General features: G+C 37.4%; 1 protein-coding gene across 1 annotated transcript; it reads right to left on the bottom strand.

The window, feature by feature from the left end:
- Positions 1-12415: 12415 nt before the first annotated feature.
- On the bottom strand, positions 12416-18147 carry LOC104216115 (calcium-dependent protein kinase 18-like). Its single transcript, XM_009766088.2, has 12 exons — positions 17487-18147; positions 16217-16347; positions 16065-16106; positions 15862-15973; positions 15698-15776; positions 15379-15548; positions 14771-14897; positions 14485-14600; positions 14282-14389; positions 14048-14110; positions 13121-13294; positions 12416-12979 (listed from the first exon to the last, which is right to left on the bottom strand). Exons 1-12 carry the CDS (start codon positions 17913-17915, stop codon positions 12824-12826), a joined length of 1707 nt encoding a protein of 568 aa, XP_009764390.1. The 5' UTR covers positions 17916-18147; the 3' UTR covers positions 12416-12823.
- Between the last annotated feature and the right edge of the window lie 962 nt (positions 18148-19109).

The raw sequence follows: 19109 nt of genomic DNA, 5'->3' as shown, positions 1-19109 counted from the left end.
AATAAAGAAGTAACTCAGAGATAAAATGCTCAATTTTTCACAATTTTTCCGAAAATAGTTCCGATTTTTCAAGAATATCAGTGAAAATCCAAATCTTTTACCTAAATCGTCAAAAAATATGAGATAGTTTGATACTGCAATTTTTCCAAAAAAAAAAATACTTTAAGTTAGATGTTTCATTTTCTTTCCAGATAGCATATATGAAATACCTCTCTATGCCCACATCTCAATGTGTGTAAAAACTCATGAATGACGTGATACCGTACATCATGAGAAAAAATGTATCTTTATGCCTGTATGTCATGTGTGCATGCCAATGCCATGTATCTCATAGATGAATCATGTACTCACACTCTCAGAGTACTCAATCTCACTGTCTCACACTTTTCACTCATCATGCTCAACCACTTGGTACTGTATATGGCCCATTTGGCCCAAGAAAGATCCATCCCGGAATATATACCTCACTGACCATCAGTCACTCAGTACCGAGGAAGGCCAATCTCGCCCCATGAAGAAGATTCATCTCCAGGTATATAAATGCTTCAAACAAGATCCATGGCCATGGAAGATCCATCCTTCAATATAATCAACCACGCTCACTGGGGGTGTGTACAGACTCCGGAGGGGCTCCTACCGCCCAAGCGATATAATCTGCATGAACAACTCACATGTCATAGTATCAATATCAGAATCCGCACGGACAACTCACATGATGCACGGACAATTCACGTGCTAAAGTATCAATATTAGAATTTGCACGGACAACTCACGTGCTATAGTATCAATATCCTCACAATCAGACCCTTGGCCTCACTCAGTCATCAATCTCTCCAATCTCTCTCTCTCTCTCTCTCTCTCTCTCTCTCTCTCTCTCTCTCTCTCTCTCTCTCTCTCTCTCTCTCTCTCTCTCTCGCTCCCAATATTATGAATCATAGATTGAGATATAATATACATATGAATGCATAAGGCTGAGTATATAAAGCAATGAAAGTAGATAACTCAATAGCAAAAATGACCTCAGTGGGTCCCAACAGGATAAGTATGTAGCCTAGACATGGTGTCTAACCCGCTCAATAACTCAACTACGTAGAAATTTCATGCTTACAAGTAAGATCAGGTAGCTACATAGTACCACAAGAATAGCGGAGCAACAAGTCACACGGTGCACGCCCACACAATCGTCACCTAGCATGTGTGTCACCTCAACACCAGTCACATAGCACGTAATTCGGAGTTTTATACCCTCAGCACTTAGTTTAGAAGAGTCACTTACCTCGAACAAACCAATTTCAATACCGAGCAAGCTAAGTGATGCTCCGAAAATGCCATCTCGCACTTTCCGACCTCCGAACGGCTCGGAACTAACCAAAAAAACTTAAATACATCAAATAATGCTGAAGGAACCAATCCCAATCGAAAAAGATCGAATCTTTAATCAAAAGCTCAAAATCGGCTAAAAAGTCCAACTCGGGCCCGCACCTCGAAACCCGATAAAACTCACAAAATCCGACAACTCATTCAATTATGAGTCCAACCATACTAATTTCATCCAATTCCGACTCTGTCGATGTTCAAAACTCAATTACTCACTATAGAAAAGTTTTTGATAAAAATCCTCAATTCTCCAATCAAAATATGGATTAATTCAAAAATAAACTTCTGTGGTCATATTAAAATACAAAAATTGTATTTAGATACTGATCCCCATAAAAAGAAGAGAAGAACGTCGTGAAAATCACCTCAATCGGAGCTCTAGAAATCAAGATATGCTCAAAATACCCAAAGAATGCACTCTGATTTTTTTTATACACAGGGATTTTTGCTTTTTGATAAAAACTCCACACCTGTGCATTTCCAGCTGTCATTTCCGCTTTTGCGGACCATCATTCACACCCGCGGGGGCGCAGATGCGGACCCAACTTCGCAGTACCAATTATCTTCTCCGACACTAAAATGAGCATAACTCCCTCATACGATGTCCAAATTCGACGATTCTTTTTGCTATGGCTCCGTAATTACGATACGGATGTAATGCTTCAATCAAAATAGAAATTGGAACTTATTTGCTTAATGTGGTACCACTTATGCTTGAAGAAATGACATCAAAAAATAAAAAACGAGCGCAATACAACCCAAACATATCTGAAACTCACCCGAGCCCCTCGGGACCTTATTCGAAAATACCAACAAGTCCATATCATAACACGGACCTTCTTGAGGCCTCAAAACACACATAACAATATCAGAACGATGAATCACGCCTCAATTCAAAATCAATGAACTTGAAACTTCAAACTTCCACAACCGATGCCGAAACCATCAAATCATGTCCGGTTGACCTCGAATTTTGCACACAAATCACATTTGACATTGCGGACCTGCTCCAACTTCCGGAATCGGAATCCAACCCCGGTATCAAAAAGTCCACTCCCGGTCAAACTTTCCAAAATTCCAACTTTCGTCATTTCAAGCCAAATTCTACTACGGACTTCCAAATCACAATTCGAACGCGCTTCTAAGTCCAAAATCACCCAACGGAACTAACGGAACCATCAGGAATCCAATCTGAGATCAAATACTAAAAAAACAAACTTGGTCAAATCTTTCAAATTTAAAGCTTCTAGTTGAGAATCATTCTTCCAAATCAATTCTGAATAACCTGAAAACCAAAACCGATGTTTTACATAAGTCATAATACATCATACAGTGCTACTCAAGCCCGAAAACTAACGAGCGAAGTGCAATTTCTCATAACGATCGGTCAAATCGTTACATTCTCCCCCTACTTAAAAATACGTTCGTCCTCGAACATGCCCAGAGTTGTTCTCAAAGCCATCAAACCACAGTGTAACCTTACCATGTGTATACCCGGGGGTGATCCCACGTCACTTATCCCACATAGGCCTGACAACACAACATAACGAAAATTTCATAATTCATCCTAGCCCATAAATCTTAGAACCAAATTTCCAACATCCGTAATTTCTATAAGATCAGAATCTCGAATCTACTCATTGTATAAGACTAAACAAGCTATATCAAGCCATAGTCATAACCCAAGATGAGATCACATGATATACCACATAACTCAAATACTCATAGCGATAATTTCTAATCAAAGTAGCTGCTCAAAATAACCCAATACTGGTAATAAATCTCATATCAAACAAAGCCTCATTCTAAAAACTTTGTACACTGCCAATGATGTAAGAAACGCGCAGAACTCGTAACCATTCATCATATCAACCAGTCATGGAGCTCCCTATCCTTCAACAAAAACTATAGCAAATTTCTAACCTGATTTTCGATATTATCCTTCCAACCATACTGTAATAAAATCCAATAGTATCCATTCTAGGTCCAACGACCTCATCTCATCCAACACGACCACTCTAGTTACATGGCACCTCAATGCAATCTAAAGCCACAACCCGTGCAAGTCGTGAACCAATAAACAATATTCTAAATGTACTCAAACATGAAAAATGACTCAAACAAGAGAACCGTTCCGCAAGCTCAACGGGTACCACCATAACGCAATGCTAAGAACCCATCACACACCGTAGAACCGAAACACACGAATCTCACACAAAGGATCATACCTCATACAACTCTGTGACAATGCGTGACCCCATCCAAACGTTGATCCATATTATATACCTCGAGCCACCTACTCAAAAATCAATAACCATGTGAAATTCGATATCAAGTACCTAAAGTGCATTACCATAACCACGAAGAAGCAAATGACACACACAAAACCCGAAAGAGCATAACCAATACGCCATCAACCAAGCAATACCTAGTACTCTTTTCACTCAAATTCTACTATAAGACCCCAATAGAACCGCACCATATGTGCATATAACCAATGAATCACAACCTCTCATAGCATAGAAGAGTAACTCACATATCATTTCAGAAGTCGAATAAGCTCAACCATAATCGAATGGCACCTCCCTCAGCAATAGCAGTATGGAGCCAACCAATCTGATGCGGTGTAGGATACACATCCTAATTGGGCCTACCAATGGACCCCCAAATCAACTATAGTCATCCACAAATAGATAAATAACCCTCAGAAAGTCCACAATGACTTAATCATACCACATATTATCATCCGGCTAGCTTCGACCACAACTTCATAGTCCACAACCAAAAAACAATCTGCTCCTGGAAACTCCTAGTCTCCAAATCCATAGAACATACGAATCACTATATCTGATCCCAAAATCCACTGCCCGAATGTCTAACACATCTCTCATACACGATCATCTCGCGAGGAATGAATACTTCTAAAATTCTTTCGTGCCACATAGAAAATTTTGAATATCAGTAGTCGATCAACTAGGAGAGTGCCGCAATACCAATGAAGTATCCATAAATCAAAACACATTGCCCCTTCTGAAATGTATACTCTCATCAAGCCATACCAAATAGTAATTTCATTTACCTAGTCATTTGAAACCGTCCATGTTGCCTAAGAATTTATGTCCTTCCCTTCAAAATCGAATCGTGACCTTGTACATGCCAATCTCGATCCCACACAACACACCGCATATACCATGCCATCATATGAAAAATACGAGAACTTCATAATCCACTACGAGTCACAAGAACCTACATACTCAATTAGACAAGAACTTTCCATTTGGTTTCATCCGAAGAAAATCACTATACATTGCATGCTCCTCACGCCAGTAGGAAATATACTCCTCGAACCGTGGTAGAAACTATTGAGATCTCTTCGAAACCCATTTGCACATGATTAAGCCATCAAAATTAAATCTCTCTAACTCAACCAAGCCATGCCGGTCACCAAAAACCCAAGAGCATTGCCACCAAACACCTGTAGAAACCCACCACATCATAAGCACCCAAAGAACCGATTGTATCCATTACCATGCCGATCCAACCTACTACCAAGTTGTCATATTTCTCCGAGTTCCTTCTGAATTACCTTTAAATTGATAATTCTCCTCGCCATAATACCACAATTCTCAACCAAGACTCACCATACGAGACCCTAGCATAAAACCACACAACCCTAAGGCTCATAAGCCGCTGAATGCTCTCTTAAGCACCCCAAAAGTACCACAACCGAGATACCTACTCTAAAGAGACCTTATGTGAATTTAAAGATGTTCATTTTACCTTCCTGACACTGAATGTAGAATCCATAATGATATAGAAATACTGCGAGTCTCGACACTCCAATGTAACTCTCAACCTCTAGCCATATACAAATCCGCAAAATTCTCAATTGCCACATATAAATCTTGAATCCATTAGAACCGTTCTCGAGAGTCATCCACTATACTCAAATCTCAATTTGCACCGCCCAAACGGACTGAACGACCTGTGCTCCATTAGCACACCAACACCCAAGGAAGTAACCCCACCTCTAAGCAATCGAGCAAATTTCTACTCCATGAACACTACATCCTTCACGAATAACCACTCAATAATTCCATGATTTCCATATACATATAGAGTGTAATACAACCCATATCCAGAAATTCCCTTACTCGAGTCATCCTCGATCTCGACCACTATAAGTCATAACTAATTCACTCGTATACCTCAAACTGAAACCAATACAACACATAACCGCGCAATCAACTCGTTGATAGCAGAGTCCCCCACTTGGCTCAAAGCCAAGGAATAAATCATTTGATAACTTATAATACCCATACTCTGTTGCTTCCCAAATCCCGCACAAGTTCAACTAAATCCTCCATAAGCTTATGTAACACAAACCATCTAATATCTCGAATCATCTTCAAATCTCGCATTCACTTTTGTAACAGTCAAGCCAACTCTCATAAACAATCCAAACTCAAATTGCGACACATATAATTCACTGGTAAAAGAGAACTCGCTACAAAACAACATGGGGATCACACAAACCTCAGGACACCCCGCATGAGATAACCCACTTACTTCGCCTCAAACTAACATCTCGTTATACCCTTCCACAGTCATAACTATTACGCAATCACTTAATTTTCCTGAGCCTGAACTCATATCACGATATGAAAATCTACTTCACTCCTCAACTAAAGAACATGAAAAGATCCTTCAACACACCCATAACTCGAGACTATACGCCAAATCAAGATGGAAATCAAGCACTTAATAGTTCTTTCTACACCTCAAGCAAACCCTTCTAGTCATGTTCAAACCATATGAACACATTTCACAGTCACATCATACTCATCACGTAGTCATCCAACCATAAATTCCACCAATAGGGACAATACCAGACATATAAATCCAAAAGCATGTGCTCACATAATCAACACCTCTATGCTCAAGCTACAATTAAAACCCGGCCTCAAGTCCTCCAAACTGGCCCATCATTAGCATACTGAAATCACATCTTGCACCTGATCCCTGGAATCATAAGCCATCGATGCACAGCTGATACCGAGCGCTTATGTGTGCATACAAATGTGTGGAAGGAATTCAAAGAGTTACGCTTCAAGCTGAATTAATGCCGCACGATAAGGAAAGAAAGATGGAAAGTTTATCCTAAATGCTCTGTAGCCTCTCGAAGATAGGTATAGACGTCATCATACCGATTCAAAAGACTCTACTAGACACTTGCTCATGATTTATAGAACCTATGAACCTAGAGCTCTGATACCAATTTGTCATGACCCAAAATCCACTGGTCGTTATGTCACCTAACCCAACCTGCTATGTAAGCCAACTAATAACTATCAAATTTCAATCATATTAATAAAATAATTTAAACAAAGAAATTATCTGAAGTTTTATATATTTCCCATGGACTGGTAGTACAAATCATGAGCTTCTAAGAATAGAATTTACAAAGTTGATATGAAGAAGTACATCTTCTGTTTGAAAAGTACATAAACAGAGTTTTATAAATCTACGGCTACTATGAACAAAAGGCAGTTATAACCGAAACGCATGTATATCTTCAAATCCAGCAACCATCGAACACAACAACAATAGCAGCCAACATCTGTACGCAATATGCAGAAGTGTAGTATCAGTGCAACGACCCCATATACTAGTAAGTAACAAACCTAACCTTATGTTGAAAGTAGTGAGGAGCTGGAAACTAGGTCAGGTCCAACACCAATAACCAACAGCAGTTCATAACAATGTAGAGCATATAAATAAGGAAGTAACTTATAGATAAAATGTTCAGCTTTTTCACAGCTTTTTCTGAGAATAGTTCCGCTTTTTCAAGAATATTAGTGAAAATCCAAATCTTTTACCGAAATCATCGAAAAATATGAGATAGTTTGATAACTGTAATTTTTTCAAAAAAAAAAAATACTTTCCAAAATAAGTAAGATGTTTCATTTTCTTTCCAGATAGCATGTGTGAAATACCTCTCTATACCCTCATCTCAATGTGTGTAAAAAGTCATGAATGACGTGATACCGTACAACATGAGGAAAAATGCATCTCTATGCCTGTATGTCATGTGTGCATGCCAATGCCATGTATCTCAGAGATGAATCATGTACTCACTCTCTCAGAGTACTCAATCTCACTGACTCACACTTTCCACTCATCGTGCTCAACCACTCGGTACTATATATGTCCCATTTGGCCCAGGGAAGATCCATCCCGGAATATATACATCACTGACCATCAGTCACTCAGTACTGAGGAAGGCCAATCCGGTCCCATGGAGAAGATCCATCTCCGGGTATATAAATGCTTCAAACAAGATTCATGTCCAGGGAAAGTCCACCCCCAATATAATCAACCACACTCACTAGGGGTGTCTACAGACTCCGGAGGGGCTCCTACAGCCCAAGCACTATAATCTGCACGGACAACTCACGTGCCATAGTATCAATATCATAATCCGCACGGACAACTCACGTGCTAAAGTATCAATATCAGAATCTGCACGGATAACTCACGTGCTATAGTATCAATATCCTAAGAATTAGGCCCTCGGCCTCACTCAATCATCAATCTCTCCAGTCTCTCTCTCTCTCTCGGGCTCACAATGTCATAAAACTAGCCCAAATATGATGATATGATGTATCAATAAATAACAGCAGAGATTGAGATATGATATGCATATGAATGCGTAAGACTAAGTATATAAAGCAATGAAAGCAAATAACTCAACAGTAGAAATGACCTCAGTGGGTCCCAACATGATAAACATGTAGCCTAGACATGGTGTCTAATATGGATCACCGCTCAATAGCTCAACTACGTAGAAATTTCATGATGACATGTAAGATCAGATAACTACATAGTACCACAGGAATAGTGGAGCCACAAGTCACACGGTGCATGCCCACACACCTGTCACCTAGCATGTGCGTCACCTCAATACCAGTCACATAGCACGTAATTCGGAGTTTCATACCCTCAGCACTTAGTTTAGAAGAGTTACTTACCTCGAACAAGCCAATTCCAATACCGAGCAAGCCAAACGATGCTCCAAAAATGCCATCTTACGCGTTCTGACCTCCGAATAGAACGAAACTAACTAAAAACAACTCAAATACATCAAATAATGTTAAAGTAACCAATCCCAATCGAAAAAGGTCGAATCTTTAATCAAAGCCCAAAATCGGCCAAAAAGTGCAACCTAGGCTCGCACCTCGAAACCCGATAAAACTCACAAAATCCGACAACATATTCAATTATGAGTCCAACCATACTAATTTCATCCAATTTTGACTCTGAATCGATGTTCAAAACTCAGTTACTCACTTTAGAAAAGTCTTTGATAAAGATCCTCAATTCTCCAATCAAAATATGGATTAATTCAAAACTGAACTTCTGTGATCATATTAAAATACAAAAATTATAGTTATATACTGACCCCCATGAAAAGAAGAGAAGAACGCCGCGATAATCACCTCAATCGGAGCTCTAGAACTCAAGATATGCTCAAAATACCAAAAGAACGCAGTCTGATTTTTTTATACACATGGATTTTCGATTTTGCGATAAAAACTCCGCACCTGTGCATTTTCAGCTGTCATTTCCGCTTTTGCTGACCGTAATTCGCACCCACGGGGCCGCAGATGCACACCCAACTTCGCATCTGCTAAACACCAATACCAGCTTTCTTCTTCGACACTAAAATGAGCATAACTCCCTTATACGATGTCCAAATTCGACGATTCTTTTTGCTATGGCTCTGTACTTACGATATGAATGTAATGCTTTAATAAAAATAGTGATAGGAACTTATTTGCTTAATGTGGTATCATTTATTCTTGAAGAAACGACGTCGAAATATAAAAAACGAGCGCAACACAACCCAAACATATCTGAAACTCACCCGAGTCCCTCGAGACCCCGTTCGAATATACCAACAAGTCTCATATCATAACATGGAACTACTAGAGGCCTCAAAACACACATAACAACATCGGAACGACGAGTCACATTTCAATTCGAAATCAATGAACTTGAAACTTCAAACTTCCACAACCGATGCCGAAACCTATCAAATCATGTCTGATTGACCTCAAATTTTGCACACAAGTCACATTTGATATTACGGACCTGCTCCAACTTCCGAAATTGGAATCCGACCCCGATATCAAGAAGTCCACTTCCCATCAAACTTTCCAAAATTCCAACTTTCGTCATTTCAAGCTAAATTCTACTACGGACCTCCAAATCTCAATCCGAACGCGCTTCTAAGTCCAAAATCACCAACTGAGCTAACGGAACCATCAGGAATTCAATCCGAGGTCAAATACTAAAAAGTCAAACTTGGTCAAACCTTTCAAATTTAATGCTTCTAGCTGAGAATCATTCTTCCAAATCAATTCCGAATAACCTAAAAAACAAAACCGACGATTCACATAAGTCATAATACATCATACAGAGCTACTTATGCCCGAAAACTATCAAGCGAAGTGCAATTGCTCAGAGCGGCCGGTCGGGTCGTTACAATATGATTTCTTAATTAATTAGATTATATTATACGTTAACTTAAAGTTATCTACAAATTGTCAATGTCATAGATTAATACCTAGTGAATTAAATGTTTGAATTTTTTGGCACAACCTTCATAACACAAATAAAGTTTTTACGATAATGGTGGTAGAATTATCTTCGTTCCTCAAGAAAGGTCATGGCGCTATAGTTTTTCTTTGTAGGGCCATTTTTCTTTTGATCTCATTCTTATTTACTTTGGTTTCTTCCTTTTTCTTTTGAACACCAAAAATAAATAAATCTTTGAGTATTATGAAAACATTGAAAGGAACTGAGAATTTTGAAAAAGAACGTTAGTAAATATGGTATAAATTTACAAAACCCATTTGAAGGAAATTTAAGGAGTTATTTAGTGTTAGAAGAGAAACAACTTCGGACAAGGAAAAACAACTCAAAAAAGTTCATTGAAGAAAAGAAATAGAGGCAAAAAGAATTAACAACATATAGAAAAATATATTTATAAAAATGATAAATCTATTTATAACAGGAAAAGAAAAACACATTAGAATCTCACTTCGACATCAGAGAACATCACGACTCAAAGTTATTGCAATTGTAGAGTATAAATATATACAAAAAAACCAGATATCAAAATATCTATGTATTATTTGAAAAAAAAATCACTACTTCAACTTATACAACATAAACCTAAAGATGACAAAATCAAAGACCATTAATGAGAATTGTGAAATATGCTTTACTTCAATCTTCACCTCATTATTTGACACTTTCTCTTAAACATTCTTCTAGAGATTCACGTTTGTATTGAATATCTTCTTGCATTTACCTTAAACAAAAAACAACGAATAAAAATTATACCATACCTTAGTATAATTTTTCTTTTCCACTACAACCTTTGATATAGAGATAGCTCAAATTATTATAAATAGAATATAAAGTTAGTATCGATCATATATGTTCAAAACATAGAAGTCCTTATATAAGTACATGTGGAGGAACATGTATCAATCATATATGTTCAAAACATAGAAGTCCTTATATAAGTACATGTGGAGGAACATGTAATAAATTGTCATAAACTTATACATTAAATATTTAGAGGTTGTGAATGTGAAAGGCATGGGAGTTATTGAGATTATTAAAAATATAGGTTATGAAGATAAAGAGGTGTGAGTTATGAAGATAGAATTTGTAATATAAATAAATGGAAAAAATGATGAATAACTCAAAAAAAGGAGAAAAAAGATAAATGTGTTATTTCTTCCCCTGTCTTTTGATACAATAATTCTTCCATGTGCCTTTTTTTAACAATATTACAAGTTTATTCATATTGTTGGTGCGTGACATTATGAAATAACGATAAATGATACAATCTGTCTAAAATATTGTTTCATCAAAACAATGCAGTACAATACAATACAAAACGATATATTATGAAACGATACGTAACAACCCTCCAAACAAACTGCAATGGGCAGAGTACTAATTCATTATAGTTAGACTATTTCATATGTCTCCCTTTATCTCTTTAAAATTTTATACATGCAATATGTTGAAGTTTATTGTTCCTTCCAATTCTCCTTGCCTTGTTAAGTTAGCTTTCGGATGGCTCAATCCCCCTATGATCATAGATTTTTCCAAATTTTTTTGGCAAATACCTGTTTGTTTATAGATTTTATCTATATTTTGGCAAGTTTTCAAATCCCAAAACCAGCTCAAGAGCTGTTTTTGGCCCAAAATATTACTGTTTAGCTTTTAAAGAAAATTCAAAAATTATATATTTTATAAAAAAAGCCGACTTTCTGTTATTATGACCCAACTAATCCATATCTGCCCACTTTTCCTTCATTAAACTCACGCGGTTTTGCCCTTCTCTATAAACAGTAGAAAACCTTCGCCAAAGTTGTTGTGCCAATCTGTGGCAATCCACCGCAAGGATAAAATTTGAAAGTAATTTGCTAAAATCTACTAATGTTTGTATAAATTTTCTTTAGATTTATTTCGCTTGTTTTGTATAAATTTTCTTCAGAGTTAGTTGAGTATTTTCGATAGTTCTTAAAACTTATGGGTACTAGTAGCATTTCATGTTTTTCCACAAAAAAAAAAAGTAAAATATGTTTTGAAAAGTTATGTCCAAATAAATTTTCATCTTCAAACCAAACTTCACCCAAATCAATTTTTTTTTAAAAATAAATTTAGGAATCTATAGCCAAACGTTTGCTTAAATGATGAAGTTCCAAAATATTATGCCTACTATGACATTATCTACTTCATTTGTGGTGTCCACAGCTCCACGCTCACCTCAACTATTCCATTAGGTGGTATCGAAAGAGAAGAACTTATCTAATATTTATTTTATGCCTCCGCAGAAATTTAAACTTGAAACCTCACAAGTTCTCCTCCCTCAGTGAACCACCAGGCCGCACCCTTGAGTGCTAAAACCTAACCTTTCTCAACCGAGTTTCTGAACAAGTGCCATAAATCATACAGAACAAACCTTTTGATACAGCCAATTTACATTTATGTCGTATATATGACATAATATTAGAAATTTCAAAGGGAGGAAGAACCTGGAGACTCACAACAGAGACAAAGAAGAATATACACTAGAACTACCAGATTACAGACATGTGCAACTGGTTGTTTAGGGAAAAAAGCAACTTCATGCAAAAATTCTTTGTGAAGTGCAAAAGGAAACTCAACAAAACACACTTGGCACGCGACCACTAGCTACACAGTGCCACGTGGCTACGTGTCTCTAAACACCATCATATCGGGAGCCTTCCATTCTGAGACATGCAAGCGCGCGCAAGCACAAGAGAACATGTCTACGAGCATTGTCGTCTTCCCATAAAATTTTCTGATGAAGTCCACCTCTCCGTTTATACATATTTTACAAAGCTACATTTCTCCGTGAATCTCTCACCGTTGGTGAACTCATACTAGCAGTTCTTAAAAGCCTACGGAATTCTGACAGGCTTATCTTCCCGTCTTTGTCAATGTCCGCTTCCTCTAAAAGTGGGTCTATCGAGCCTTTCAAACCCGTGTGCTGCAAAACAATAGTAGGGTTGGTCAACAACATGGTTAATATTGTAATAACTGACATTCAAGATGCTATGAACCCTTTCTCTTGGGAAGAAATCTGTAAATAACACTGTTTTCACTTGAGCAGAAAACATCAGATACTAACCATTTTAAGTTCTTCAGGAGTTATGAATCCATCTCTATCAACATCAAATTTCTCAAAAGCAGCCTGTGATCTTTGCTGCCATTTTGTAGAATTATGCTCCTCCAACTGATGGACATGTAGAGTGGCGGCCACAAACTCCGGGAAATCAACAAGCCCGTCTGTGTTACTATCAATCTGCCAACCAATGAATAAAATACTTTAGGTCTCTGAACTGCACAAGAGACCATATAGTAGAAAGTGATGAAATTGTGTGTGATGAAAGCTACAGAGATTAAACAGCAATATTAGCCTTGACAGTTGAGTAATTTTCATATCATAACAGGGATTATAGTGCAGGAACTATTTGGAATATGTAATCCGTCATTCAGACGTGTCCTCGACAACCTTAAAGCAACCCCCAGGTATTTGGCCACTTATTTCTTTTTTAGAGCAACCTCGACTATTTTATTGAGTACTTGCTACCTTCAACTAGTTCAGGTAACGGATAACTCTGCCCCACCAAAGCTCCGGGAGATTGGAAGAAAACACCTAGCATGTTTTGCCTCTGCTGGATTTGAACCCTGGTTCTCCGTGGTTTTCATCTCACTTAATTGTCCTCTATGTCACACCCTTGGTTTCAAGAATTTGCACCTATTTCTTGCTATTATCTTCTTACTTTCTTTTTCTCTTTCTTTCATTCTTTTTTTTTTTTTTGGGGGGGGGGGGGGTGTTTGAGTTCATCTGAGGGGGGAGAGGGGACAGAGAGGTAGGCCTGCACATGATTCTTGTTTTCTTCCTTTCCCCTTAGGGGAGAATGTGAATATTAAAGCAGTTCCAAACATGCAACAGCTTAAGGCGACAAAAGGTCCTTTTTGTGATAATTCTCTAATTATTTATCAAATGTCATGTTTTGCTCCTGATACTTCATACTTAGATAAACAAGTTTACCGCTTGAAGAATCTCAAGAACTCGTGACTCTTTCATTTTCCATGGGAGATCCTTGGCAAGGGCCTGCATTAGAAATGAATATGATAAGCCACTAAAACAGATGACGAGATATATATGCATCATATATTGTTTTGCATCAAAATGACACAAAATGTCGGTGCCTCAGATGTTTGCCGATAGCCAGTGAGAGTTGTAAGGACAAAAACAAGCTCCAACATGAAGGATGAGCAATACCTGTCTCATTTCTTCGAGACTGATGACACCATTCTTATCCACATCAATTGCAGAAAATTGATCCTTCAGATCAGAGAGCTCCTCCTCATCAAGCGTGCTAGCTAACGCCTGCCCGATGGTGAAACAGCATCCAGAAATTAGGTTTCGTATATCTGAAATAACCTTAACAGAAGGTCTACGAAATAAGAAAGCAATGAACTTACCCGTAAAGCGAACTGTTTTAGGCGACTGTATCTGACAAATTGCCGCATGTTGGATAAAACAGAAATATCGAGTGGAATCTCAGATGCATCACCTCCTTCTCGGACCCATGGATGCGCTGAAAATGTTCGACCAGATAGTTTCAAAACAATTGTTCATCGTATCAAAAAATTTAAAGGAACGACATTGGTAACATCTTTTTGCAAGTTGATTGGAATACTATGCCACAAGTTGTAATGAGACTTTATATAATTTAATAGTACTAATTCAGGATCATATATTACTTACATAGGGCCTGAGCGGCAGTAAGTCTAGCACGCGGATCCTTCACCAGTAATTTCTTTACAAAATCTTTAGCACTGTTGCTTATGTTTGGCCATGGCTTGCGACGGAAATCAGGCTTGTTTCGTAAGACCTTAGCATATTGGAAAAAGGTTAGAAAAAAGAAACAGGCAAAAAGCAGAGAATTTACAAAATATCGAAATTGTTAAAAATCTTAAAGGAAGAAAAACGCTCTAGATAAGGGCCTCTCCAAGGAAGCATACGTCAAAAACAAAAAAGTTAACCAAATAAATAGCAGCAGCTTCTCTACAAAGGAAACAACATCGATGGTCCAAGACTGAGGATGTTTATGAGATGATATCAAAAGGGTGAACGGTAATCCGGAAATTCCAAATGAATGGGAGATTTATTGAGGAAGTGGAAACTTCAAACTACCACTTAAAGTTAAAAAGAAACCTGAAACATCCTATTGAAAGGACAAAAGGTAAGCATGTAGTTTTATACAGAATGTTAATTGCCTATTAGAGCCCGAAAACTGTGATTTCCTTTCCCTAGGTTTCCCAATTTAAAACACAATTTGAAACGTTTCTAAACTACAGACAAAATATTCTCACCTCCTTGAATATACCATCCTCAGTTTTGTCCCAGAAGGGCCGACGGCCACATAGCAAAATGTATGTAATTACACCTATACTCCATACATCTGATTCAGGTCCTGATCTACGCTTTAACACCTCCGGGGCTACATAATATGCACTGCCAACAATGTCTTGGAATTTTTTTCCTGCATTTATAATTTTCCTCTGATTAGTCTTTTACTTTAAGATAGAAAACCATAACAATAGCCCCTAGATCGTTGACAAATCAATACTTCAGAAAGATGTTTTTATATAAAAATTTACAACTCATTAGATTTCTAAAGAATCCAATTACCTGGTCTTATGAAGTCTGAAAGACCAAAATCTGTGGCTTTTAATGGCGAATCCACCTTTGAAGATTTAAAGAGAAAATTCTACAAAAGAAAAAGAAGTTTGTTTAAAGAAAACAATATCAAGTAGCATTACCAAGCCAAAAGTAGTATTGAACTGTTTGCACACCTCAGGTTTCATATCTCGATGCACCAGACCATGTAAATGACACTCAGCAGCCACTTTTAGCATCTGGCGTACAACTATCGCCGCATCTTTCTCAGTATATCGACTATCTTTTCTGGTTTAGATTTATGTTTAACCCTTATAAGTAAACTTCATAATCAGAAATTTGAATAATCAACTGAAACTGGTAATTTCAGAATACTTACTTGGACAAGATTCGGTCCAATAGTTCCCCACCCTCACATAACCTAAAGAAAAACAAAAAAATTGAAAAACGTTAACTTGTGATTCAAGTGGAAGGAGCAGTTGTAGGCAAATAAACTAGGACGTTAGAAATCAAAAAAACAACCAAACTTACTCCATTACGATGTAGACATAATTATCATCCTCAAATGAATTATAGAACTGAACCACGTTCTCGTGACCAGCTAAGGCCTTCAATATCTTGACTTCTCGTTTCACATCCTCAACCGCAATTGGAAGAACCATCTGCAGCAAAAAAGAATTAGTACGGTATATTGCTACTGTAACGGACTGGATAATCATACAATTAAAGTAAAAGTTAACAAGCTTTGACGATAGAAGAAAGGAAAAAGAAAAACACAATGAAATTACTAGTATTTGCAAACATTCATAAGCCCGTCATCCTATAGGGATGACAACTCCACAACTGACGACAAGTCTACAAACCCCAAAAGACAAACCAAACAAAAGTGCACCTACGTTTTTTCAAATTTGATGTCTATTTACAAGCCAAGATTCACTCTTTAGCCATTTACGATAACTGCTTAAGCAGGTAAAATCAAGGTTTAGCTAAACATACTCCTTTATTAGGCAGAAAATCTAGCAAAATGGACAGTGTTTGCACTAGATAAACATAGACTTCTACTAACAAAAGCCAACATTACAATGGCTGATGGATATTCTTTTCTAGGAACGTAAAGACCCCAAAACAATATGAGCCTACAGAGCATTTATTTCAAGTACAACCAGAGCCAGGGGCGGCTCAACAACATTGGAGGCCTAAAGCCAAGATGGGGTTTGAGCCCTATGGATGATATCCTGTTAGAGTGCGAGTTCCCTTTTGCTTGGCCTTACGTGGTGCAAATTCGAATTAGTCGAGGCCTCAATGAGAATATCGGACACGAGTAAAAAACAAACAAAAAAAATTAGGGCCCCCAAAATTTTGGGGCCTAAAGCTATAGCTTTAATTGCTTGACCCTCTAGCCGCCCCTAACAAAGGCAGATCCAGGATTTTAACTTTATGGGTTCAAGCTTGGAATTTCTGCCAAAGCTCATTTGATTTGCTAGGTTTGAATCTATTACTATTTGTACTTCTTTAGTGGATTTTTTAACACACATACAGAGTCGGAGCCAAAGCTACCATAAGACAAACTTTACAGCCGCCTACATATGATGATAATTGGCAATAATTGGCCATTGAAACTCTATTTACCAGTCAATCGAAGATTTCAAAAAAAAAAAAGAAAAAAAAAAGAACACAAACCATCCCTAGGATTTAATTAAACAAACATTCCACAACCAAAACATACATATAAAATGAATGTTAGAACCAAAAAAAATCAACAAATGAAGCTAAAAAAAACTGATTTTTAATATGGTAGTACCTTGTTTTTCTCAATTTTCTTAACAGCAACACGATCTCCAGAAGATTTATCTGTAGCAACATATGTATACCCAAATTGGCCATGACCCAACAATTTACCAATAGTATACCTCTTATCAAAATCTTTATCATACCCAAAATCTGTTCTTTTCCCACAAGGAATAACCCCTCCACTTTGTCTTCTTGAATTTGGCTTAACAACAACATTCTGCTGAGAACTCCTAGGTTGTTGTTTTTGGTGGCTGTTTTTTGTATTAATATTACCTTTATCTCTATTATAATTTGACCCCTCTTGTTTTCTTGATGTAACAGTTGTTGTTGTTGTTGTTGTTGAAGGACGGTTGTGATGAACATTTACATTTGTAGTAGTTGTAGAAGGGGTATTGCTATTTGAGCCACTAACTTTAGAGCTAGAAAAACAGCTGCCCATATTGGTGAAAATGATGAAAAAATGCAAACTTTTGCCTTTTTCAGATCATAACACAATTGAACATAGATCAATATACATATAATTTCAAGAAAAGAGAAGGTCAAGAAAATATGTTTATATATTAAGGTTGGGTTGGAGAATGTGAAAACAATAATGGAGATTTAAGAGAGGAAAGGAAAGGTTGAAGTAGATAGGAGGAAGAAGGGAAGAAAGAGAGGGTGGTGATGGTGGTGGTCAAAGAGACTTTTTGGAAGAGAGAGAAAGAGAGAGAAGGGGGAAAGGGTTCTCCCCCTAATTTTTCCAGTTTGGATGGTGAAAACTGAAATATTTTACAATTAAGGTATTTATTTACTTACTTATCTATGGTTGTTTTGGCATTTTGCAGCTTAAAAGATTTTGTGTTTTTGCTAAGGGGAGTAGAAGCCAGTCCACTCCTTAGAAGCGTTTTCCACACGTCCTAGGAAAACCTCTTCTATGGACCATTTTTAATTTAAAAAATTAAGGATTAATTGTTTTCATGGTTGATAAACTCAAAATATATGGTGTATATTAAAATAACTTGGCTTAACGTTCCATTTTGTTTCATGCTTTGTTACTATTCAAATCCCACCAAGTTATGATGTCACATGACCCGCTAGGCGAATCAATTAACATAAAAGACAACCAAAATTGAAGTTATATATGGGTAAAATCAGGGAAAATGCATACCTCGATTTCTCGATGAAGAAGACGGAAGAAGGCATGGACACACAAGGGTGAAATAGAGGCTGAGAACCTTTCGTACCGAGACTCATGAAAGGTGAACAATGTGCTCATCGTTGGGCGTGGCAAAGCAACGCTCCCTAGACCCGAAACGAGCTTTAAGACCTTGTGAAATATGGCAAACAGTTACGCACGATTAATAGAGCGTTGTGATATCCGTACCTAACCAGATATCACGGTGCAAATCTAGCTCGATGTCGGTTATGGATCAGTAATTAATGAGAAAGGATGATTTTTACCCCTTTTAGACTTGTACTAGGGATGAAACTCTTTTACTATATAAAGGGAAAATTTTCTTTGATAACGCACATTGTAACACGCAAACCAAGGCAATACAAATTTATTTTTCTGCTCTCTAGCCATTGCAAAGTTCTTACTTTATCGTTTGTTCTTCATTCTCAATTGGCTTCGAACCAAGGGTCCGATCGAGGG

The sequence above is a fragment of the Nicotiana sylvestris genome, chromosome 9 (assembly GCF_000393655.2).
Source record: "Nicotiana sylvestris chromosome 9, ASM39365v2, whole genome shotgun sequence".
Classification (NCBI taxonomy): domain Eukaryota; kingdom Viridiplantae; phylum Streptophyta; class Magnoliopsida; order Solanales; family Solanaceae; genus Nicotiana; species Nicotiana sylvestris.
Note: the sequence above shows the minus strand (reverse complement) of the source record. Positions and strands in the feature narration are given on the sequence as shown.

What these genes read in the sequence shown, in the direction of transcription:
- LOC104216115 (XM_009766088.2), bottom strand. Translation starts at nt 17,915, where the DNA reads ATGGGCAGCTGTTTTTCTAGCTCTAAAGTTAGTGGCTCAAATAGCAAT. An exon ending in TACTGCCGCTCAGGCCCTAT is followed by an intron (nt 14,601 to 14,770) that starts GTAAGTAATATA and finishes GAACATTTTCAG; the next exon opens with CGCATCCATGGGTCCGAGAA. An exon ending in CTCCTGAAGAACTTAAAATG is followed by an intron (nt 12,980 to 13,120) that starts GTTAGTATCTGA and finishes ATTGTTTTGCAG; the next exon opens with CACACGGGTTTGAAAGGCTC.